At 36.5% G+C, this 23,731-nt stretch overlaps 6 protein-coding genes across 7 annotated transcripts; 4 read left to right on the top strand and 2 right to left on the bottom strand.

Moving 5' to 3' along the window:
- Nucleotides 1-1,782: 1,782 nt before the first annotated feature.
- On the bottom strand, nucleotides 1,783-3,720 carry LOC109005292 (B2 protein-like). The gene is made up of 5 exons (XM_018984143.2): nucleotides 3,046-3,720; nucleotides 2,635-2,735; nucleotides 2,421-2,504; nucleotides 2,194-2,304; nucleotides 1,783-2,086 (listed from the first exon to the last, which is right to left on the bottom strand). The coding sequence occupies exons 1-5, from the start codon at nucleotides 3,446-3,448 to the stop codon at nucleotides 2,033-2,035; spliced, it is 753 nt and encodes a 250-aa protein (XP_018839688.2). The 5' UTR covers nucleotides 3,449-3,720; the 3' UTR covers nucleotides 1,783-2,032.
- A 582-nt stretch (nucleotides 3,721-4,302) lies between these two features.
- Nucleotides 4,303-6,513, bottom strand: LOC109005291 (monooxygenase 1-like). Of its 2 annotated transcripts, none has more exons than XM_018984141.2 (5): nucleotides 6,169-6,513; nucleotides 6,032-6,082; nucleotides 5,708-5,876; nucleotides 5,376-5,604; nucleotides 4,303-5,031 (listed from the first exon to the last, which is right to left on the bottom strand). In XM_018984141.2, exons 1-5 carry the CDS (start codon nucleotides 6,393-6,395, stop codon nucleotides 4,499-4,501), a joined length of 1,209 nt encoding a protein of 402 aa, XP_018839686.1. In that variant the 5' UTR covers nucleotides 6,396-6,513; the 3' UTR covers nucleotides 4,303-4,498. The 2 variants fall into 2 exon arrangements, with proteins under 2 accessions (XP_018839686.1, XP_018839687.2); XM_018984142.2 differs by having other exon boundaries at nucleotides 5,980-6,082; nucleotides 6,169-6,352.
- Nucleotides 6,514-7,998: 1,485 nt separating this feature from the next.
- LOC109005293 lies at nucleotides 7,999-10,879 on the top strand. Its single transcript, XM_018984144.2, has 7 exons — nucleotides 7,999-8,479; nucleotides 8,574-8,649; nucleotides 8,739-8,869; nucleotides 8,955-9,025; nucleotides 9,266-9,347; nucleotides 10,047-10,097; nucleotides 10,391-10,879. Exons 1-6 carry the CDS (start codon nucleotides 8,048-8,050, stop codon nucleotides 10,065-10,067), a joined length of 813 nt encoding a protein of 270 aa, XP_018839689.1. The 5' UTR covers nucleotides 7,999-8,047; the 3' UTR covers nucleotides 10,068-10,097; nucleotides 10,391-10,879.
- Nucleotides 10,880-13,975: 3,096 nt separating this feature from the next.
- Nucleotides 13,976-15,415, top strand: LOC109005294 (putative clathrin assembly protein At1g33340). Its single transcript, XM_018984148.2, has one exon. It carries the CDS (start codon nucleotides 14,174-14,176, stop codon nucleotides 15,368-15,370), a length of 1,197 nt encoding a protein of 398 aa, XP_018839693.1. The 5' UTR covers nucleotides 13,976-14,173; the 3' UTR covers nucleotides 15,371-15,415.
- A 1,768-nt stretch (nucleotides 15,416-17,183) lies between these two features.
- Nucleotides 17,184-18,170, top strand: LOC109005295 (22.0 kDa class IV heat shock protein-like). Its single transcript, XM_018984149.2, has one exon. It carries the CDS (start codon nucleotides 17,403-17,405, stop codon nucleotides 17,985-17,987), a length of 585 nt encoding a protein of 194 aa, XP_018839694.1. The 5' UTR covers nucleotides 17,184-17,402; the 3' UTR covers nucleotides 17,988-18,170.
- Nucleotides 18,171-19,081: 911 nt separating this feature from the next.
- On the top strand, nucleotides 19,082-21,819 carry LOC109005288 (membrin-11-like). Its single transcript, XM_018984138.2, has 4 exons — nucleotides 19,082-19,392; nucleotides 19,834-19,954; nucleotides 20,067-20,213; nucleotides 21,545-21,819. Exons 1-4 carry the CDS (start codon nucleotides 19,082-19,084, stop codon nucleotides 21,704-21,706), a joined length of 741 nt encoding a protein of 246 aa, XP_018839683.2. The 3' UTR covers nucleotides 21,707-21,819.
- Nucleotides 21,820-23,731: the final 1,912 nt, after the last annotated feature.

Here is a 23,731-nt window from a genome sequence, read left to right as displayed (position 1 = left end):
TCTTCTTGGATAGTATTTTCAATGTTCATTACATCAAGATGAATTTCAGCGTCCAAGATCCGAGATAAAGTAATTGTTGCCAGAAACGTCAAGAGCAACAAATTCTAATTTTATAAGATTTGACATTATCTATAAAAAAATATATTAAAAATCGAATAAGTAGATATTATGAAATGAAAAAAAGAATATACAAGACTTATATACTCTATGAAGCCATATGAATTGCATTGATACTATAATATTTTACTCAAAAGAGTATTGCATAGAACATATGTTATAAGATCATTCATAATAATATCAATATTTATAAACACATCATGCTGACATGATGATTAGAAAGTGACCTTATAAAATTGTAGAAAGACTTACAGTGATCGGAGAAATCTCACAAATAACTTTCAACGTCAAAGATAAAAAGAACGCGACAATGGCTAGAATTTCGTGCTGATAATGTATTGTAAAATTTTAAAAAAAAAAGTATCAAGAGATCAATTAAAAGACCACAATATCTTAAACTAGTTCTTCAGGAATTAAATATTATTTCTCTCGACTTCCTTGTTTTGTGTCTCCAACAAATGCTCATCAAGACATCATTTTATAGGCATGAGAAGATACATGATATTAAATGAATACATGAATTTAGGGAATGAAAATATATGAATCAATGAGATACATGAACATGAGAAATAAGAATACATGAATGTGTAAGAATTCTAATGATCATCCATCAAATACATTAAATATATTTTACTACGTTCATATATTTACAACTTCCTCTTCATTTTAATTTCTCGACTCATTAATCGATATCACAAACACGTTTTATGTAATTTTAGAAATTAACCATTTATATAAAATGTCACTTAATATAAAATATAACTTACTAAGATTTATAAAATTATTAATAATAAAATTTATTGTAAAAAATAATTATATAAAAAATAGTAATTAAAAGATTATTTAAATTGACTATAATACTTGATCATTTGTATTTCGAAACATTATCAACTATGACAAAATTCCAGTCAAACATAAATTTTATATAGAAGTTTTATATCATATATTTTTATCTAATCAATACGTGATTTTTTATTTTTGTCCATCTATCTTAATACTTAAATATGTGTATATTTAAATAGAATAATAAAAATAAAAAATTACATGTTGATTAAGTGAAAATATATAGTGTAAGACTTCCTTATAGTATTTTTCGAAAAATGGTTTATATGCTCTCACATTTCTTTCTTGAATTATCCTATTTACAAATTTAATATTTAACACGTCAGCTTACAAATATTATAGATTGATATTGCAAGCTTTTACAATAGAAGTATGATAGGTAGAGAAATGCTATTTATCATCCTTACACCACACTACATCACATTTCAACATGTGATTTAAGATTTTTATCTTTTTATTTAAACATGCATATTTATATATTAATATGTATTTATTTAAATAGAAAGGTTAAAATGATAAATCGTCTATTGATGTGTGGTGTAGGAAATGATAAGTATAATTTTTCATGATTGGTATGCCAATAATAAAACTTGTAAATAAATGATATTTTCTTTCTATTCTACCGGCATGAAATTGAAATAGATACCCCAAATTTTAGAAGAGTAGCTTTGCTTGGGCCTCGTACATGACATTGGTTCGGCTTTACAAAGCCTCGGTCTCTTCGTCAAACTGCAATTTCTTTTTGTCTTGTTTTTTTAAGTTGGATGGTTGAGATTTTGAAGCACTCTTTCGCCCAATAATCTCTTGCTATGTATGGCAGTGAAAGTAAAAACTACTTTGTTGACTTTGTGGCAGCACATGATAACATCAATAATACACTAATTCAATTCAAAATTTCAATTCTACAAGTCTGACAGATAGCTGACTTTGCTTCAGTCTTTAGTTCTGAACATCATGATCCGGTACTCAATGTGTAGTAGTTCTTTAACAAGTCCTTGAGGATCCTTGTCTATTCCTATATATATATAGATGTCAAGTGATCTTTAAGGAGCTCCAGTTTGCAGCAATTCTGCTATGTATCCTTGTAAAGATCCTCTTCTGTAAACAAGTCTAACAATCCAAGTGCCTGCCACAGATGAGATCTCAAATTTAATAAGTATTACTGTCAGAACTTATGTATAAACTGATAGATAACGTTTTGTGGGTACTGAGGATTTCAGCATAGAAGCTTACCTCCGGCACCGTGAGCTGCAACCGGAACTTTGGGCCATCGTAGTGGTGCAAAATTGGCCTAAATGCATCTTCTTCTAATGGTTTGCATTTCTTCTTGATTCGAATTCTAACCTGGAATTAGAATTGTTAACGATCTCATTTGTTTGAAACTTATTTTCACAGAGAGTTGTTAAGATAATCAATCTATTGATCATTTTGCCTGATTTTTTTTCGATTTTTTTTCTTACCTGTGCTGGAAATCTTGATTCTCCTTTGCACTTCTTGTCTTCCCATGCTGTTGGGTCAATGTTTGACCCTCCAAAACTCACAGCCTTTTTCATTTCAAAAAATTAAAAAGAAGGATGAAAGAAAAAGTTCATAATTTTGGATTTTCAAGGCCCAAGCAAATGATTGAGAGTGGAAAATAAACTAGGCATTGAAATAGATTTGTAGCATGCAAACCTGGAACAATCCATGCAGCTGGTGTGCTGTGTAGTTGTAAAGGAAAAGGGGTAGGCCAGGGGTTATTGCCCTAACAGAGTCCTTATATTTCTGAGGCAGCCCTGCAAACAAAATTAGACTAGTCAGAAGATTAGATCAAATTATTATACGGTCAGTATGATCTCTAAAATTGTCATTTGCTACTATGATCTATGAGGTATAACTGTCGAAGTATCAAATTTAAATTGGACAGCTTTGTTTTGGTCGAGTTCAATTCAGATTTGTTTCGGATGACATGGTAGCTAAATCAGCTTAATGTCTACAGTTTGAGCCGAATCGATAGAAAACATGTCAAAAAGTTCTAAGATTTGGTGACCGAGGTAGGCTTCATGAAGTCTTACAGAACAATGACACCAAGACTAGTGAGCTTACCAAAGAGTTGGCGACGGAGATCCTCTTGCATTGTTTCATTGTTGCATACAAAAATGAAGCCTCCCAAGACCTCATTCCTCGGCAGCACTTCTGCAGGGGGCAGCGTCTTGTGCCACTTATCAGGCTGCTGCACATGAAAAGGATGCTGGATTTTCATGTCAGAAAACTTGAGTAACATGTCGGGAAAATGATTCTTTCTACAATGACCATCATCATCTGTGTTTGCATATCTTTCTGCCATTCTCAATTCATTGTCAAATGCAAGCCTTGATGCCACTGACCTCCATCTGTGATAATCATCCGCAGTGGCCACTGCTTGATGGAATTGGAATTCACTACCATATTGCCACAGAGTGCTTCCACTAGCAAGGTTACTAATGGTAGTGTCATTAATCATTGACATCGTGAGAGAGAGAGAGAGAGAGAGAGAGAGAGAGAGAGAGAGAGAAACAGAAGAGATAGATAAACAGAGAGCACTCTTGAAAACCTGAGAGTGAATGAACTTTGCCACGTTATAAAGATCGAAGTGAGGTACTTGTTTTGGGTGGACAGAATTAACTTTCGGTACACAACAACCCTCGGTGTTTTTTTCCCATGCTTTCCAACCTTTAGCAAGAATTTGAACCAAGAGTCCGCCATCGCCTTACATAAAGTTATGCTACTGTACACCATTCGTCATTTGATTTTTGAAATCTCCCTTGTGCTTTGATAGATAGGCGATGAATGTATTCATTAGAACTGTCCACTTTCGGGTCCACATTACCCTACCTTGTTAGTGTTTTACACAGACAACGTTGAACGGATTAACGTCTCCTTGATGAGTCACAGAAAAAAGTTTCGTTCTTTAATTTTGAGCAGTCAGAAATTGGATCGGCAATAAACTTCTCTCCACAATAATGCTTTTCCCATTGGGTCCACCGCGACCCAAGACAATTGATAAACTCATTGATTGGTGATGAATTTGCACATTGTTAGTTGAAACTCTGCTCGCTTTTACTCAAAAGTAGGTAACTCTGTCTTTCCACAGTCCCTATTTATTATTATATTCATGGCAAAAGAAACCCTTAAATTTCATTTAATGTCTGCTTAAAGTTTGCAGGTTTCTACACAATTTCTTTAAACAAGTTTTTTCATTTCTTTACAGCATTTCTGTTTCTACCCCACGAGGTTACAGAATTTTCTTCAGAACATCTCTTGTTTCTACCCCTCACAACCTAGTAAAAAGCAAGAACCCAAGTGAAATATCACACAAAGATCTCTCATCTGGAAAAGCAGGAATGATGCAATCCTGGTAGAAATTAGTACATATAACAACACCAATAAAATTGATCAATACTAGAGAAGAACATTTGACGACACTGGCAATAAAAGTATCAACAACATATGTAGGATTTATTCAATTCAACCAGAGATATCTCTATTCTCTAAAACTTGAGCTCTATAACGGTAGGTTTTAAAGGCGGCCACAGTCATATCGACTGTGGCCGATTGGGTCCCTAAATAGAGCCACCATGGCGATGATAACACCTAACTTCACCACCATCGGCGAAGAGTCTATTAGAAGCGTTCCCATAAGATAAGTTTGTGTAGACAACCGCACTAGTCTCATCCTCCTCTCCTTTGCATATGCATCCAGTGCCTCTCCAACTTTCTGCACCATCCTGCTCCTGTCACCCTTTTCCAAATTTACCTCCAGCAACGTTGGTGCTAGGCATCTAGCAAGCACAATGGAATCTTCAACACCTGCTGAGCCACCCTGACCAAGGAACGGACCCATAACATGCATTGCATCTCCTGCCACTGTCACAGTTCCTTTCCGAAACTTTCCGAATAGGATGTCCCAAGGTGCTCGATATCTCATGTGCGTGAGGGACAATGACTTTAGGTCACTGCCATCGATCATTTCTATCATCTCAGTAGGGAAGCCCTTGACTGACTCCAGAGCAAGTTGCCTAATGAGCTCTGGATCTTTCCAGACATTTGAATCTGTTGATATAAATAATAAATAATAACCATATGTATCATGAAACAAATGTAGATCTTCTGCTACATAAGAAAAGAAATGGTCTTCAGCCACATTAGCTACCCATTAAATTGACGTAGGTGCGAACGGCACAACTTACCAGCACTGCCATGGAAGAAGTACAATTTTGGTCCTCCAACATTACAATATTAAGGTTGGAGATGAGAGCTTGTGGGAGAAAAACCTATGAAATAGCATTACAGTGCTACGGAAGAAGTACAGTTCCAACCTCAAGCCGCCAAGCGCAACATCAAGGTTGGAAATGATTGAGTTTTTAGAGGAGAGGGAGAAAATCTATGAACAGTACCTTCAGGGTAAGCTTGCAGAACTACGAACCAAAAAACCAGCGTATCAGTAACAGGAGCTCTCCCAAGCAGGGCTTGCCCTTTTTTTTGGCGGATGAATTCAGGGGCAAGTCCATGACCATTTGGATAATTTGTAAAACCTCTCAGTGCACATGCAGATAAAAGCTTCGGGGGCTTTAGCTCAAGAAAATCCGCAATGACAGAGTTGGCTCCATCACATCCAATCACAATCTATACGACCCATCAGTAATTTGAATATTAAAATGGACAATAGCGAATGATCATACCCATTAAAGAGAAGTTATCCTGGAAATTAAATTAATTAAAGAACTACCTCAGCCTTAATTATTTTTCCATCATGCATCTGAAGTATTGGACTTGAAGCCAGTGTGTCCAATTTTACTGAAACTATTTGGCATCCAAAGCGAACAGTGCCAGGCGGCAGATGAGCGGCTAGTGCTTCAATCAATTCACTCCGTATAACACAGCGAGCTTCTCCTTCCCTGCCAAAAACCATTAAAAAAAAAATAGAACCTTGTAATCACTTCCAAATGTAAGGTCTATGCTTCCTCCCTCTTTTTTGAACAATATATCTTTGTTACTAACCATGGTTCAACACACACGAATAATGAAAATGAAAAGCTTATAAAGTAAATACGAGATGGGTGTTTCTCGTTGCTTCCCACTGTCAAGCCATGCAGTCCGTGCCCTGCGTTCATCAGTAGAAACAGTAAATGAAAGATGTACAGATTTGCGGTATCAGAAAAGGGAGATGAGGCTGAGCTGGGGGCTTACACTTGAAGAGGGAGGGCAGTTTTTCTGAGGTCTGAACCAATACCCAGTTGATCATAGGCACGCCAACCATTAGCGTGAACGGCAATACCTGCTCCCGTTGCTCTCAGAGACTCTGATCTTTCCAAAACTACACTTTTAATTCCCTTTTTGTGAAGAGCAAGTGCAGTAGCAAGCCCACAGAGGCCACCGCCGACTATTACGATCTCTATATCTTCAACTGCGTCCATAAGATCTTTCCTTCCTCTGTTTTCTCCGTCAATGATAATTCTCTGTATCTCTCTTCTTAGTTCTTACAAACCGGGTTGCAACTTGCACAGACGTTTAAGAGGAGAGGGCCATCCTGCTATCGACGGTAATATTTTGATTTGATTTTTATATTATTTAAGATATTTATCTTATTTTATCTTAATATAATTTTTCTATAAATTGAAATATATATCTTCTATCAAGTAATAATTGAAAAATATAAAGATGTAGCCCTCAAATTAGAAAATATTATCTTAATCTAATTTTTATAATATTTAAAATATTTATCTTATCTCAATATAATTTTTTTATAAATTAGAATGTAAATCTTGTATTTAGTAATAATTGAAAAAGTAAAATGTAGCTTTCAAAAGTTTCTTGTCTTCATTCTCTTCTTTATTTTTTTATATTATATTTTATTTTCTGTCAATTGTTCCTTTAAATATCTTGAAAAGTATCCATAGCCAATCGTTACTTGATTTTGGTGGAACGGGCATTATCCATGCCATTAATTTGTCCCCCTGACTCTGAAGTATTCAAAGTTGGCATGTTGACCAATGTGAATCGTCTTTATTTTTTCTGGTGGAGAGTACGTTCTTGCAGACCACCCGATTTCCAAAGGCGGCGTGTGGATCAATGATCAAAATGAAAATATGATTTTGTTTTCATAAGTTCTCTTTTTTATCAATTTTATACAATAAATTAATAAAGTATGATTTGAAAAATTCTTCCCAAAAATAAATAAATGTCGCGTGTCAAAGAAAATATATCATTTCCTTTATGTATCTGCCAAGTTTCTCAACGAAATCTTAAAGGATTGTTTATTTTTAAAGATGAGATAAGATTAAAATTAAAAATTGAATAAAATATTATTAAAATATATTTTTTAATATTATTTTTATTTTAAAATTTAAAGAAGTTGAATTGTTTATTTTATTTTATATTAAAAGTTAAAAAAATTATAATGATTAGATGAGATAAAATATTTTCTAAAAATAAATAAAAAAATAACAATACGTCATGATTAGAAATAATATAACCTTCTTGATAGAAAATGTTGATTTTTTTTTTTCTCTATCAAAACAATATTATTCAAGGTATATTTATGTCTATCTCTAACACCATGACAATGAAGGGTGAACCAAATGGCCTAAATGTGTAATTTCTTTACACAAAAAAAGTTAGAAACTCTTCAAGTCTTTTAATATAAAATAAAATTCACAAATTGATAAAATTATATGTTAAATTTATTTTATAATAAAAATAATTTTATAATCTAATATATTTTATTAAATCAATTTAATCTAGTGTCAACGGCCAAAATCCACATCTCCAAGATGGAGATCATGGGTTAGACCCTCCCCCAATCCACATTTAAAAAAAAAAAAATTGATTTTTTTTATAAGATTTCTTTACCGACCAATATTTTGTTTAAACTAATATTGTAATATGGTAACTGGTCCGGGTTAATGGGCTTATGTTGGTGATCGTACCCAATAATTTTGGGGCTGGGCTCGAAGCCTAGACCGGGTCTGTCCCAAATGCAATGCAGTGCAGTGCCAGTTAATGCAGCCGCAGCGCAGATATTAGTGAAAGGCTGAGGGGAAGAAAGAAACCCGAGAGAGAAGGTGAGATGGGGAGCCAATTGCTCTGGAAATGGCATATCGGTTTGGGATATCATTTGGTTCGTTCATGTTCTTCCTTTTATAATTATCCTTTTTCTTCGTCATCTCCAAGCTTAGTCTTTCATAAAGCTTCTTGCCCAACCCCACCACTGAGAATTTTAGGAACGGGAAGAGGAAGAGGAACTACGTGGGTGTGCTCGCAGCAAGAGCAACGATATACATATGCGACAGCTAATAATAACCTGAACAATGATGATGATGGTGATAAGAAGGTGTATGGGAATTGGAAGGGGAAAGAATACCTGGAAATGACGGACCAGGAGCTGATGAGGCAGTGCGAAATGGACACCTTCAAGTCATCGGGCCCCGGTGGTCAGCACCGCAACAAGCGAGAGTCCGCCGTCCGTCTCAAGCACCTCCCCACCGGTCTTATTGCTCAGGTTTCCTCCCTATATTTTTTTATTAAATTTATATCTCAATTATTTAATAATTTTATCGGTATTTGAAAAAGTTCGTTTTTTGTTTGCAATGAAGGCTGTTGAGGATCGATCGCAGCACATGAACCGCGCTTCAGCTTTAGCGCGCCTCCGTACTCTCTTGGCACTTAATGGTATGTAGGCCAACACTGGCGGAGATTACATTCATTCGTTCCCAATGGCTACTGATCGCTAAGCATTTTATTTTTCAAATACATTTTAGTGAGGAGCAGTGTGGACCTTGAGGCTTATTCACCACCTCCGGAACTCCTTCGGATTCTTCCTCCTAAGTCCACCGTCAGACCCTCCGACTCTGGTCCCCAAATTGGACCAAACAACCCCAAATACCTTTTGGTATATATTCTAATTCTGCTTCCTTCTTTGTTTTTTAAATTGCAATTAGAGGAATTTGATCGGCAATAACCATATTTGTTCGCAGGGAATGCAAGCTCTCTTGGATGTAGTTTTTGCAGTTGAGGGTTCTGTAGCAGAAGCGGCCAAGTTTCTTGGGTATATGACATCTTGTCCTACGACTATTCTTCATTTTATTTTGTGCTATAAAAATGGTATATCCATCCAACTTTCTTCTCCAACCTCCATCACTGCCCTGTTGATGTATATGGTTAGGCTTAAATTTTTAGAAGGCTCTTTCCTTTTTTATGAATAACTTGATAGAGGCATAAATATGGATGATTCCTTGCTAACACTGGCCTGGCACATCGGGTCTGGCCTTTCTACCATATTTCGCAGCTTAAGCACCGGTGCACTATCACGCTTAATACTCTCCAATGATTCTCTTCGAATGGCCATCAATGAACTGAGGACTTCGAAGGTACATCATCTGCTGAACATTACCTACCATTGCCATACCAAATGAATTAGAATTAAAAAATTGCTAAGAAAGGTTTTAAAGATGGAATCTTTAATTTAACCATGGTATATCTTCCTTGGACGGTGAAATATTGAAAATTGTTCTGAAGTTGACCTCAAATATTCCTGATTACTAGTATTCCTCTAAAATCAAGGCATGGTTGTTTTTCTCCTTGTGACAAATGAAGTCTTGTGCTGGTTTCTCTTCTTATCATCTATTTTTGATTGAATGTGTAAGCTGGGTACGGGAACAGTTAAAAGAAATCGATGAATGTGTCCAAAGTACTAAGAAGAATGGCTGGTCTCTCTTCTTATCATCAATTTTCGATTGAATGTGTAAGCTGGGTACAGAAGTATTAAAAAGAATGAAAAGGGAACTGAGAAGTTTCTGTGAAATCTGTCTTCACTGTTGCTTACATTTTATGGTTGTGTGCTTCCATCACTTGTCTACTGCCTCGTCATTCATTCTAGTTGATCAAAGTATGTATATCTTCTTGAATTCAGTAAATTTCATTTTTCTACTGAAGGAATACATCATTCTACTATTGTGCTTCTGTTTTGTTCTTATACATGCAGAAAAGAATCTACTTTTCAATTACAAGGAAGATGAAAAAAAAATGTTCTGAGTGCAATAATCGAAGTTATTATCGTACTTGTGCAGGGTATGAAGCCTCTCAAGTAGGAGTTCTTGGATGCTAATTGCACATGTCAGGTGCAATTCTCTATTTTTGATCTTTTCATGCTAAGACAAACTCTCTGCACGGAAATTGGTCTTGTTGCTTAAAACCCCATATCAGCTTTACTGTTTACATTACATGAATGTGGAATTCGAAAGCTGCTTTTAAGCTCCTCATTTACATCTAGGTTAATTACTGAAAATAGAACAGATGCAGGATTTGTCGATTTTGCTTCAACCCCCTTTGACCCCTTATTGTGTAGTTTTCCTTTCATTCCTTAAATGTATGTAAAGTCTCTCTTCTTGGTGGGAGCTTCCATCTAATGCAGGACTTTGAAAGAGGTTGCTATGGCATCGTCTTATATATGGTTTGACTCCAAATTGAAAAAACTTGTGTGCGGCAGTCAGAGCACGTATACTACGGGGAAATCGTATATGGTGGAATTCTTACCTGTCTGACTCTGATGTTCTGCATTGCTACTAACACTTCGAAATTAGAGAGGCAGACATGGTAGGATGCCATTCAGATTTAGTTAAATGTGTCAAGCTAGAGGAAGGTTATTTTTCCATCAGTATCAGTGACAATGTCAGTGATGGTGATCGGGTTCAAAGCGGTGGAGCATGGGTGGTGAATGGGTGAATGCGTGTGATTGAAATTGAACAATGGCGGGTTCAGTTATAGCTTATTCTGTATTGTAAAGTCAAATTTGAATGATATAGAATATTTTTGTTAGGCTGCCAACAGCAATTCCCTTTTGAAACTCTATTACAAAAAATCTCGAAATTGATTCAATGCATATTTATTCTATTCCCTCTCAGATTTTGTTCGGTTGCCGGAGGTTATGCTATATTCCATATATTCCGAATTTAAATTATATGTGATGAGTATTGTCCGTGTCATACTATGCTATATTTTATTTATTTTACTAAGTTTTTCTGTCTGTATTTCAAGAATCATAAGGCAGCGTTTAAAAAAGCATTCGTGCAAGATATTTTACTTATTCTTTCCTCTTTTAATTTTTTGAAAAAAATTATAATTAGATCATGCAGGTATATTTTTTTTGTTATTGGCTTAAAAAAATGCAAGCCTAACCCCTAGGGGTTGGCTCAAGTGGTAAAGGTCTTGGGTTTGGGGGTATGTTTCTCCCATGTCTAAGGTTTAATTTCCTTGGGTGCAAATAATCTCTAGGGATTATTGAATTGGAGGATTTTTCTTTTGAATTATCCGATGTGCACTTGCAGAAAATTCCTTGCTGAGGACCAATGCGCCCCCAAGACTAGTCGGGATGCTGTTCCTGGACACCTGGTGCTAATAAAAAAAATAAAAAAAAAATGCAAGCCTCTATTTTACTCTAATTACCCGCGTGCGCATTGACACTCAGCCTGTACAACCAGCGAGAGGCTACATACGGGTACTCGTTTTGCCTCCAGTCTCTTGCACTTGCCCTATTGAAATTAGCCTATATCCAAAGCCAAAAGTATACTTTTAAAGGGCTGCGCAACCTCTTGGGGTTTGATCACACAACGAATTGTCCGGTTAGAGCAAGAGAATATCAACCACAACATTCATCTCCAACTATCAGAATCTGACAGATGTGAGCAACTATGCATTCGATTGATTTACAAGGTAGTTGGCCGAATGACTTGGCGATTTTGTTACTGCCCAGGCAAAGCTGCATATGCTAATAAACTACGACACAGGTAGCTAGCTGGCTTTGTTTTAAAGATGGTGCCATATCAGAGTCAAGAGTCTTTACATCAGTCATTCTAGTAATTAAAATTCTCAAAATATATATATAAGGCATCATTGTTTGATCTGTTTGTGCATTTTAGGGACATTATAGTGAGACTGTGCTGCTAATACCGACTCAAGTACTAGTTATACAGCACCTGTTTGGATAATTGCTAGAATATAATATGGAAAAGCATTTATTCTTTGTTTTTTTTTTCTCCCTTCTATGCAAGTTAAGTACTGGGGCTTCCAACCTCCTCTTACAGGAGGAAAGAAAAAGTATCATGATGAAAGAACCTGTGGATGATTTTAAAAAGAAGAAGAACTTTCAGGGTGAAAAAAATGTTGTCTATGCCGTGATGTTGCGAATGGGAAGAGAGTTGGATGCAGAAGAATCCTATTCCTGAAGAACGAGGTTCTTTAATTCTCCCCACCACTATTAAGTACTTTTGCCTCGTTGACTCTTTGCTTGTTGATTTATTCATATCCAAGAAAGTTTAGAAAGAAAGCCTTGTAAGGCACTCTTTGTTATTCCCTCTCTTTACACTTGCTTTTTGTTTGATTTCCACATTCATAACCATCCAAGTCGCCCTTTTAGAAGTGGAAATGTGGATGAACACAATTAATTAGATTGAGTACATTGTACAAAGAGAATCCAAGGCTTTTTTAGTGGTGTACATGTACGTGGCCAGTGAGCAAATTTATAAAGTGTACCTTTTCTTCTTTCTCTGTATAAAATAAAACTGTCTCTTTATCCATCAATTCTCGTTGAGCTTGTTGGCCAGGGGCTGTCATTTTTCTCTCATGGAAGCATATGCTTCATCCCTTCATCGTACAAAACAACTGCATGCAGTACATTTTCATCAAACTCAGTACAATCATTGTTTTTTCCTTTTTTTTTTTTTTCTTTTTTAGCAAAAGCTAATTGTGCTGTGCTATCAGTGATCGGATCTGTGAATGGACACTTTTTTTTTTTTTTTTGATAATAAAGGATCACATTCCATTTATAAAAAAGGACATACAACTTTGACTTAAAAAGTCAGTTACAAACGTTAATAGCACCTCAGCACACTTTCGTGGCTGACATGGTCTAGCTCAGACGACAGAACTCTAAAGACCGAAGTCTAAGAGATTCGTCGTACACATCTCTGTCCCCGACAGAGTAAACAAACCCCATACCCCGACTACGCGAGGTAGGGTACACCAATCCCATACACCGCCAAAGCGGAGATGGGGACATACCACCAGTTCGGACCACGGTCCGCGGGGACTAAATTTTTGTTTTTGTTTTTTTTTTTTAAAAAAAAAAAACAGAACACAAGAAAATACATTGGAACACAATTAAAACCAACAGCAGAAAAAAAGCTCCGAACGGCTGCGGAGGCGCTTGCAGAACACGCGCCACCCTGGGAGAAAACCGTCGACCGATCTTGGAAGTTCTGAGCTCACAGACCCCAGCGGCGCCGCACGTCGCGACGGTAGAGGGCCTCTCGACGTCGCGAGAAGGCCACTCGCCGAACGCCTACGAGTTTTTTGGCCGCGCGTGCAAGCAACTCGCCACTCCGGATGGCATCGCCTTCGGTAGACTTGAAGATCGGCGGCTGGGCAACACCATGGAGAGGCGCGTGCTGATCTATTGTCGCCGAAAAGACCAGATCCGGTGTTCCCCCTTATTTAGCCAACAAAACAAAAAAATACAAAAACGGAGCGGCTGTGTGCACAGAGCGGACGGAGGAGGGAGAGGGGGAAGGAGCCGAAACTCCCACCCCCTCGAGAGAGACGGGTTCGAGGCGCTAAGGGAGGCGGGCAGGTTCGGGAGAGTGAATGGACCCTTTTAAGAGGTCTGTTAGATCCCTCCAGTACTTAATAATCCCAATCACTCTTGCATATCTAAAAAATGCTCATTGATTAACGATAGATAATTGTTGGGTCTATAAATAAATTTTCATGCAAAATAATTTATATACACGTGGTTTAATGTAATACTTTAGATTTATTTTATAATAAAAATAGTTTAACATTAATGCCTAAACATTTCTCTTAAACCGTATATATCTGTTCATTTCTACTGTCCTCGTTGACTTGTATTCTTTCTAGGATATAATAATGATAGAGTTGTAGCCTGTAGGGCCTCAAAACTAGGAAATTTTATTTTGAAACGAACATTCTTCCACATATTGTCTCTGTGTTTTTGGGGAGACGAGACGAGACGAGACACTCTTATCATATTAAAATGTTAAGATTTGATTCTTCATCTCTTGTCCGTTTTCAGTGTCTCTGTATCTGTCTCTAACCCCTTTATATATGTGCACTCCTGGCCCAGCTGCTCTCTACACACACAAATTGCTCCTATCGCTGCATTTCTAGCTAGCGAAAGAAGATGAGGGTAGACATTCAGGAAAAGCTCCGGCTGGCTCTTGGCTCCGTAAAGGATCATGCATCAATCGGAAAGGCCATGATACACAATCACCACGATGGCTTTTCCGACATAGAAATTGCAGTCCTGCGAGCCACTGGCCATGATAATTGCCCCGTCGACGACCAGCACATGCATGAAATCCTCTTCCTTGTCTCTAACTCTCCCGGATCCATTCCTTTTCTTGCTGAACGAATTTCTCGTCGTCTTTGCAAAACCAGAGACCGCATGGTGGCCCTGAAAACCCTTGTTCTGATCCATCGCCTCCTGCGCGGAGGCAACCGTAGCTTCGAGAAACAGCTACGCGGCGCACATGTATCGGGCCATCTCCAAATGAGTACCCGTTGTTTTACCAAGAATCCTGACCCTTCGGTGTGTTTCCTACACAAATATGCGGCATACCTGGAAGAAAGGATGGGCTGGCTCATCAACCAAGCAGGGAAACTTGAACCCGTTATGCCTAAAGGCTTGGAGTTTCGATATTATGAAGAGAAGTCAATCGGCATGGTATTTCGTAAATTGCCAAAATGTCAACTACTTCTAGATAGGGTCCTAGATTGTTCACCATTGGATATCTTGCCTTCTGATAACCTGGCTCAAGCAGCTATGAGCAACACCTTGAAAGAGAGCTTTCAACTATGCTTGACACTTTGTGAAGGCGTTGCGGCTCTTGTTAACATGTTCTTTGATTTAACAAGGCCGGCGAGAGCTTTAGCCTGTGACATACTCAAGAGGGCTTCCCAGCAAAGTCAAAAGCTTCATGATTTGTACGAGAATTCCAAAAGGATTATTGAAAACAAGAACTTGGAGTACCCTTCTGTTCAAATTATCACCATGGAGCATGTTATGGCATTGGAACAATGCTTGCCCTGTTCACAAAACCTCCAACGTCCGGCTATCTCCCATGGCTCTGTATTCTACAAGACTACTGGTGATTCAGCTGCTCATGTCTTGGGCTGTCTATCAAAATCAACCAAAACCCAAGTGGCAACAGCAGCGAAAGAAGGCAAAATGAATGAGAACAACAACAACGATATCAGTTCTTCTTCAAGTACTCTTTTCTCATGCGCACTGGAGACCAAAATAAGCATGGTATGGGTTGTGTTTGATGAAGATGATCCCAACCAATCACAAGGATCAGTTACAAGCATATTAATCTAGGGGATGTAATCTAGGGGATGTGCATATTAATGAGATTAATGAACATGACTGTCGGCCTTGGTTTTTCTAAACCCGTTTACAACGTGCACGTCTAGTTACAAGCATGGTGCCCGAGCTATATATGAACTCCGATCAACCAAGAAGTTATTGTTCATAATAGGAGTGACCTTACTGGTTTGGTGCATTCAACTCAATTAATTTTCCGTTCTTGTACTTTTAATCGGAGTACGTTCTTGCACGGTACTTGCTAGCTTCTCGATTCAAAGGGGGAATTTGAGGGTGCATGTTTGAGCAATGAACATAGTGGTCGCCTAGTAACATAGTGGTCATGAAGAGAATCTAATTTAGACCTAGTAACATAGTGGTCGCCTAGTTTTAGAAGAAAAAGATGAAAAAAAGAAAAAGAAAAAGGAATTAGGAGAAGTTTAGATTGAGAAACACTCTCAATCCATCTTATTTTATTATTATATATTTTTTAAATTTTTACATAAAATATAATAAATAATTTAATTTTATTAAATTTTAAAATAATAATAATATTAAAAAATAATATTTTAATAATATTTTATATAATTTTTAACTTTTATTTAAAATTATTTTATTTCATCTCATTTCACTGTCGAACAGCTGCTTAATACTACCGCAAATAAAAAGTAGGCATAATGATAACTGAAGATGTCAACACCAGACTTTGTGGGCCAATGTTAATTATAAGTGGGAACATTCCGATTCAATCAGTGGGAGAGGAGAGTTTGAGGATAAGACTTGAGAGTCATCCACTAATCTTAAATATTTGCAAAACAAATCGAAAATTAATAAAAAAAAAAACGATAAAGAAAGAATGACAACCAGATGATGATGAAGACAACAGCGCAAATGATAAAGTATTCCCATTTGAACCATAAATTGGAATAATCCTCAGGATCTTCTCCATGCTTGGTTGATTTGGGCTATGCATTCATTGTCAATGGCTTGGAAAACAGATAATGTCAGTTGCTCAAAAGGAATCGCCTCTTTAATTAATAATCATGACTAGCTAGGAAGAGATCATGGCGCTTAGATAGGTGGCATGCATATTTGACTAGCAATTAATTAATAAATGCATTGTGAAGTTATCTAAACAACTTTACATGATCATATGTAGTAGATGAAGATCGATGCAACTTAACGAAAAATAATTCATAATTAGACATATATAGTGATCAATTGCTAAATGGGATAGTGAATAATAAATAATAAATAATAATTCATAATTAATGATGCCAAGTGGCAGATAGCATTTATACCATCATATTTTATTTGCATAATCAATATAGTAACACCATCCTATGCCAAATGTATGTAGCCTGATTGACATAATTCTCAACTTCTAAAAGAGAGGTCCGGAGTTCAAAATCTCCCTCTCCAACTCCCAAAAAAAAAAAAAAAAAACCCATCCCATCCACGAGTTGTAAGGAATAACTCTACTCTAAAACATCCGATTTTGAAACCAATACATTCCTCCTTTTCTCCCCCTATCCATATATTTTTTTTTAATTTCGGAGTGCTGGATGAGTTCAATTTTCAGCCAGGCATGACGCTCTCCCAGAGCATAACCAGTCCCAGCTTGTGCAATTCATACGATGGTCTTTTCCCAAGTTGGAGGATAGGGCCCGGGCCGGAAAATTGCTATGGAAGGGCCCAAAGTCCCGTAGAAGAGCTTTGAGCCCGCTCAGTTTCCGCAAGCGTCTGGAACATGTTGGAAAGATCTTGCACCCTCGCCTACTGTCAGAGGCAGCTTCATTTCCACACTGAAAATCAAAAGCTGGAACCTTCCCTACTTCTCTATACCTTTCTAAAGTTTCACCAACCGATCCCCATAATGTCTAATTGCTTGTCCCTTCCCCGCATTGCATAAATAGCATACATCCCCATTATCTTCCCCATCCGAAAGTAAGATAAACAAAGAGCACGCTACCAAGTACGTACCGTCCATCCATCAACATCAGTAAAAGAACCAAACGCACGTAGTATATTCGCAGGAAGAAGAACAATGGGAGCAAGCCTAAAAGACGTTGTCCTAGCTTTGTTTGTCTCCCTTTGTCTTGTTCAGTTTTCCAATGGGTATTTGCTGCCGCTCGTAGAGCGTCCGGGGAGTATGTTGAGTGATATATGGGCAGACCCGTTCCGAGTGTTGGAACAAATCCCAGTTGGCCTTGAAAAGGACGGCAACGCCGTGACACGCTCTCCAGCAAGGGTAGACTGGAAAGAGACGCCGGAAGGTCACGTTATAGAGATGGACGTGCCGGGATTGAAGAAGGAAGACGTGAAGATCGAGGTGGAGAACCGGGTGCTGAGAGTAAGCGGAGAGAGGAAGAGGGAGGAGGAAAAGAAAGGGGATCATTGGCACCGGGTGGAGAGATCGTATGGCAAATTTTGGAGGCAGTTCCGGTTGCCTGAGAACGTGGACTTGGATTCTGTGAGGGCAAAGTTGGAGAACGGGGTGCTCACATTGGAATTGCCTAAGTTGTCCCCTGACAAGATCAAGGGTCCCAGGGTGGTCAGCATTGATATTGCAGAAGAGAATGAGCCTCCCAAGCTCATCAAGAACGGTAATGAGGCCAAGCAGGAGCTTTAAACCTTTTGGAGTCTTGGACAAGTTCTGAGTGACCAAACTATATATGGTTGTCACTAGTAGTGTGTGTAATGGTTTGAGTTTTGACTGTGTGTTTCTTCTTTTTGTTGTGTGTTGTTGCAACATCTTATGATGTAATATCTTATAGTTAAATATCCTAATATTTTCTCGTGTGAATTTCACCTCTCCCTTCCTCTCTAGTCCTTAATTTCTTCAGCATTGCGCTTAGTTTCAGGCGATATATATATATATATATATATATATATATTGAATGAAAAAGAAATGCTAGATCAATATTACATTAGAAACGATTGAGTTTTGGGTCGAGCGAATCAATTCAAGACTCAATAGTAGCAGAATTGCACAGAATTGATATTAATTCTTCAATTCATATACTGCATGCTTTTTTTTTCCCCCTCAAATGATAAACTACATATACTGCATGCTCAATTATGAGAAGTCAAGTAACCAGAAAATTCTAGGGTCGCTAATGCTATGCACAAGTTGAGCGCCAGTTGGAACTGTGAGAAAAATGTACCTACTGATCATCCTTGTTTAAAGCCAAGAAAAGAAGAAAATAGACAATTTTTCTTAAATTTTAACTTGTCTATCGATCTTGTAGAATAAAATCTTATTATATTTTTATTATAAAAAAATTAAATTATTTATTATATTTTATATAAAAATTTTAAAAAATTATAATAATAAATTGAAATGAATTAAGGTGAATTTTCAATTTAAATCGAGACTGTGAAAAAAATTGATCATCCTGTTTAGTGACATTTAAGTAATTTAAAATGTGTTGTATAATAATAATAAAATTAAATGTAATTGAAGATTGTTAAAAAAAGAATTAGGAGGAAAGTGAAATCCAACGTGTATACATGTAAAAGAGTAATGCTACATACAGTCGTGGAATGTGTAAACGCTGTGCAGTCGTTTTGAAAAAAAGTGAGGTTCACTATTAAAAAATTAATTTCTTTTCAGATGGGTCTCTTATTTATTCACTTTTTTCAAAGCGACTGCACGACGACTGCACGCTCACGACTGCAAGTATCATTTCTCCATATAAAATCAGACGACGAAGCGACGGTGAAATGAAAACAGAACAATCCCAGAAAACAGGAAATACTACTGTGGAAAATGGAAATGGAAGCAGGAGGAGGAGGTGGAGTGGGGAGTACGTGTCGGAAATATACCAGAATGCGAAGAAGGTGGTGTTGAGGACAAGGGACGCGGTGGAACGCCTGGAGCGCCTCGAGTACCCGAGCGGTAAAGCTGGGATGGACTCTCCCGAACTCTCATCCTCGATCACCAGGGACATTACCCAAATCCAATCCCTCTGCGTCGAGGTGGACCGCCTCTGCCGCTCCCTTCCCTCCAAGTCCCACCGTGATCTCTGGAAACGGTAACGTTTCTTTTCTATTTCTCCAATGAAAACGTGTTCCGATTCCCTTCATTTTGGGGACGGGGATTTACTTGTTATTATCGCTAGGGCTTGGGTTTCTTCTTCTTCTTCTTCTTTTTTGTTTGGTTTTATCCTAATCCATTATTTTGGAAATCGATTCACTTTTTAGTACCATCCGAAAGACTCATTCTAAGTCATTTTTTATTGGGTGACTAAAATTCCATGTAAAGGAATCATTTTTTTATGTGATTGAGCTTCAGGTCAGATCCTTCAAAAATTTATGTGCTAGTTGTACTTCTACGAACAGTACATCTGTAGTTTGTAAGGAACTTTATTGTATACCATGATTGCTTGGGCCAATCTGATGATAGGATCCATAGCTTGTGTATACACGATAACTATTGTAGTGTTGATACAATTTAATGGTCATGTCTCATGCAGAAAAGTTGAACAAGTAGCAGAAGAGGCTGAATCGTTGAAACAAAGTTTGGATAAGCATTCTTTAAGAAATCAGAAGAGGTTGATGGAAGCCAAAGAGAGGGCAGAATTGCTTGGAAGAGCTGTATGTAGTTCTTTCTGTATCTAGTGCAGTAAGCCTGCAATGAAATCCCTTATGGTTTGGTAATTGAATTATTTTTGCTTCAGTATCTTACAGAAATACTTTTATCTTATAGAACGGGCAATCTCACGTTTTGAGAATATTTGATGAGGAAGCACAAGCAATGCAGTCATGTCTTAATTCTACCCGGATGTTGGAAGAAGCTAGTTCAACTGGAGAGGCCATCCTGTCTGCAATGTCAGGGTCAAGGGAACGTCTAAAGGTATCTGTAACTCAAGCCCCCATGTACCCACATGTGCTCATACATACACATAATGTGCACATATAGTTCATACAATAAGCTATTGCTGACGAAAAATGTGCCTGTGAAGTTGCAATATAAGCAAGACAATTTGCGTACCAGCTTTATCATTGGGTTCTGCTTCGAATTTATCAAGATGATATCTACTTCTTTTTTTTTTTATCGGTAAACAAAGATGGTATCTACTTATATAAAGAAAAACAAAATTTATCAAGATGATATCTATGATCATTACAGGCTAGCTTGACATTTTAGGTTTAGGTCATTAGGTAAAATAATTCTATTTTCACTTCTGAATGCTCTGGTGACCGATAAAAAAAAAGGTTCTCAATGTTCTGGTGGTGATAAATCTGGTAGTTGCTACTGCAGCTGCTTTGAGATTTGGTGGTGATAGCAGTTCTGCTTTGTTTTTTTACCATCGAATTAAGATTTTTAGGCTCTGCTTAGCAACCATTCTCAAGAACATAAAAAAAGAAATTGTTCTTGAGAATGGTTCCCGATTACTTTTTTGCCAAATATGCAAACAACAATTCCAAAATTTTTCGAACTCATTAAAACAGACTCCTGCACCCTACATGTCAAAAAAAGGCAGGGATGAGGGAGCAGTGTGCCTCCATGGTTGAGGGGGTATCCCCTCCGGCGGTGTGTAGCATGGAGGTGTCTCCTTCAGCTGCCTTGCACGGAAGGGATCCCTTTGCTGCCACGCACGGTGGGTGGAGCCCTATTAAAAACATTTCACAAAGCACTTACCAAACTCTCTTTGAGCCTACAGTTCAGAAATATCCTCAAAACACTTTTTAAGATTCTATGACCCCAAAACACCAAGAAATTTCTTGAAAACATTTACCAAACAAAACCTTCAATTCTTAACTTAAGTTTCTCTTGTACTAATCAATGGTTTCGTGAAGGTGTCTTCAGAGATATGTTTTTTTTTTAAGCACTCCTCAGAAAGAAGCCTTCAGTTGGCTTCAAAATATGTGGTATGCCAGTTTCGTATATCTGCATTGTCATTTGGTATATGATTATGTAATGTTGTGGTTTCAGTAGGTTTGAGATTTTAATTATTAATTGGGCATCATTGAGATTTTGTATGAGGGTTCTTTTTATCATTATGCATGATTCGATATAAAGTACTACGTTATTTTATTCTTTTGGATTGAGTAGAAATCTGAAAAGGTAAACCGATGTCTAAACTGTTTGGAACAGCTCATTTCCTTAACAAATAATGGCAATGATGCATTGAGATGAATGTTGCAGCTGATGCTAATTCTGTTCACTTTTTCTTGGTTCAGAAAGCACACCGGAAAGCACTAGATGTTCTTAACACAGTGGGGCTCTCAAATTCGGTATTAAGGTTGATTGGGAGGCGGCACCATGTTGATAATTGGATCAAATATGCTGGCATGGTTTTGACATATTGCATATATATATATATATATATATATATATTATAGTTGTATGATGAAAGATGCCTTATAAAAGGCTATGTTTGGATAGTAGATTATCTCAAATGATCTGTAAATAGTAGTAAAAAATTGATAAAAAAATAATGATAAAATATTGAATAGTGGTAAAAAGTAGTTAAAAATAATAATAAAATATTAAATAATGTGTATCCAAACAAAGCCAGTCTTCTGCAGCAAAATTGTACTCTTGCAGTTGGTGGTAAGTTTGGCTTTCTAGGGTGCTACACGCACCATACCTCACTGCGCCATGCGAAGGGTGGGTTTCCAACCCGACGCCCGCCTCGATACCTGGGGGTGGGTTGAAACTGAGCCCTGCCCCCCTGCTCTATTGGGTCTATAAATTTTTTTTGGGTCTAAATTTTGTTTTGATCCAAATTATAAATTAAAATTTTTACATTCAAATGAATATAAATTCATTAGAGTTGTATTTTGGATTTCCTTTACCTCTTAGGCCAACTTTTATATAGGAGGTCAAAACAATACAATAGTCATATTTAAGTAATATGAGATTTAACACCATTAACTTGAATTTAACTTCAAGTTTTTAACAAATTGTATATATATACAATATATTTATATAATTATTCATATAAATAATATTTTTTACTATAAATATGGGAGAGCTGCCGGGCGGGGCCTCGCTGGGTTTAGCCCCAACACTTGTGATCCTCCATGCAGGGGTGGGGCGGGGCGGAGAGAGGGCTGGTCCCGCTACCCACCCTTAGTATTGCCTCATTTTTCGAAAAAAATGATGCAATTGAATAATCCGATAATGTTTAGTTTTTTCGTTCAATTATCAAGAATGACTTTTGTTGTCTTAGAGTATTAAAATTTGACTAATACACTTTTATAGATTTAGTTGATCACTTTTCAATATCAAATAACAAACTCTTAAAATCTATTACTATTTTATTAAAATATTTATTTTGGACTTTTTAGTTATTTTAATTCTAATTGTAATTTGAATATTTATTTGTTATTGAAAAAGTACACATTAATTTTCTAAGGATCATATTATTCCATCGAATATAATTTTCTAACGGTCATATTCTTCTAACTGATATATTTTTTTAACAGTCATATCTTACTAATGGATTTTTTTTTTCAGGCTTATTTTTTCCAACAATTATATTTTTAACGACTATCTCCTAATTATTAATTATTGGATGTATTAATCAAAAATGCAATATAGAGGAAATATTTGACATAAAAAGATCCACTTGAAAGAGTTTGAATAATTTTTTATTTTTGTTTTAATTTTTTAAAAAGGCTAATTAATGAACCTCATTATGGAAAAACATTCAGGGTGAGTTTGGATCTCAAATTTATCTCAATTCATATCAATTCATTATTACAATTTTTTCAAATTTCAATACAAAATAAAATAAACAATTCAATTTTTTAAAATTTTTAAATAATAATAATATTAAAAAATAATATTCTAACAATATTTTATCATCTCAATTCAATTTAACTCAATTCACTTTAACATCCAAATACCTCTTCAATCTTACTTTCGAGATAACTAGCCAGGTCTGGTATAAGACCGTTTTGAAAGGTAGTGATCTATTTATTAGAAGGAAAATCAATCAATTGTTGTGACATGATTAATTATTACAAGCAAAATCAACAATTTTTTATTCAAGAAAAATTATTTGACTAGCCGTTTGGGCTGGTCAAATTTGGCTACTAAAAAAGAAAAGGGCTAAATTTACTATACATTTGTTGAATATGGTGTAGAAAGTTTTTTAAGCAACTTAACTATAATTTGATCAAAATTTAATTTTGGTTAGGCCATTGCTAATACTTTTAGACTAGATAAATTGCCATTTGCAAATATTTGGGATGAGAGAAGTCTTTCCAAATGCAAACTCGCAGTCATGAGAAAAATATCTCGGATTAAATATAGAAATTTTTTTATAAATCTTTCACCATTTGCAGTTGGGAAATTAAAAATTTTATATATATGGGAGAAATTATTCGTCTAAATTTTAAGTAGATAAATTTTATATA

The sequence above is a fragment of the Juglans regia genome, chromosome 10, assembly GCF_001411555.2.
Source record: "Juglans regia cultivar Chandler chromosome 10, Walnut 2.0, whole genome shotgun sequence".
Taxonomy (NCBI): Eukaryota; Viridiplantae; Streptophyta; class Magnoliopsida; order Fagales; family Juglandaceae; genus Juglans; species Juglans regia.
The sequence above is the reverse complement of the archived record's forward strand: the minus strand, read 5'-3'. Positions and strand labels throughout refer to the sequence as shown.

Excerpts from the sequence above, each read along its gene's own strand:
- LOC109005292 (XM_018984143.2), bottom strand. The coding sequence starts at position 3,448 with ATGTCAATGATTAATGACACTACCATTAGTAACCTTGCTAGTGGAAGC. Across the intron at positions 2,505-2,634 it reads AGCTGCATGGATTGTTCCAG|GCTGTGAGTTTTGGAGGGTC; the intron begins GTTTGCATGCTA and ends GAAATGAAAAAG. Across the intron at positions 2,305-2,420 it reads AATCAAGATTTCCAGCACAG|GTTAGAATTCGAATCAAGAA; the intron begins GTAAGAAAAAAA and ends TTCTAATTCCAG.
- LOC109005291 (XM_018984141.2), bottom strand. The coding sequence starts at position 6,395 with ATGGACGCAGTTGAAGATATAGAGATCGTAATAGTCGGCGGTGGCCTC. Across the intron at positions 5,877-6,031 it reads CAACGAGAAACACCCATCTC|GGAAGGAGAAGCTCGCTGTG; the intron begins GTATTTACTTTA and ends GGTTTTTGGCAG. Across the intron at positions 5,605-5,707 it reads GAAAAATAATTAAGGCTGAG|ATTGTGATTGGATGTGATGG; the intron begins GTAGTTCTTTAA and ends TGGGTCGTATAG.
- LOC109005293 (XM_018984144.2), top strand. The coding sequence starts at position 8,048 with ATGGGGAGCCAATTGCTCTGGAAATGGCATATCGGTTTGGGATATCAT. Across the intron at positions 8,480-8,573 it reads CCACCGGTCTTATTGCTCAG|GCTGTTGAGGATCGATCGCA; the intron begins GTTTCCTCCCTA and ends TTTGCAATGAAG. Across the intron at positions 8,870-8,954 it reads ACAACCCCAAATACCTTTTG|GGAATGCAAGCTCTCTTGGA; the intron begins GTATATATTCTA and ends ATTTGTTCGCAG.
- LOC109005294 (XM_018984148.2), top strand. The coding sequence starts at position 14,174 with ATGAGGGTAGACATTCAGGAAAAGCTCCGGCTGGCTCTTGGCTCCGTA.
- LOC109005295 (XM_018984149.2), top strand. The coding sequence starts at position 17,403 with ATGGGAGCAAGCCTAAAAGACGTTGTCCTAGCTTTGTTTGTCTCCCTT.
- LOC109005288 (XM_018984138.2), top strand. The coding sequence starts at position 19,082 with ATGAAAACAGAACAATCCCAGAAAACAGGAAATACTACTGTGGAAAAT. Across the intron at positions 19,955-20,066 it reads CAGAATTGCTTGGAAGAGCT|AACGGGCAATCTCACGTTTT; the intron begins GTATGTAGTTCT and ends TTTATCTTATAG. Across the intron at positions 20,214-21,544 it reads GGTCAAGGGAACGTCTAAAG|AAAGCACACCGGAAAGCACT; the intron begins GTATCTGTAACT and ends TTCTTGGTTCAG.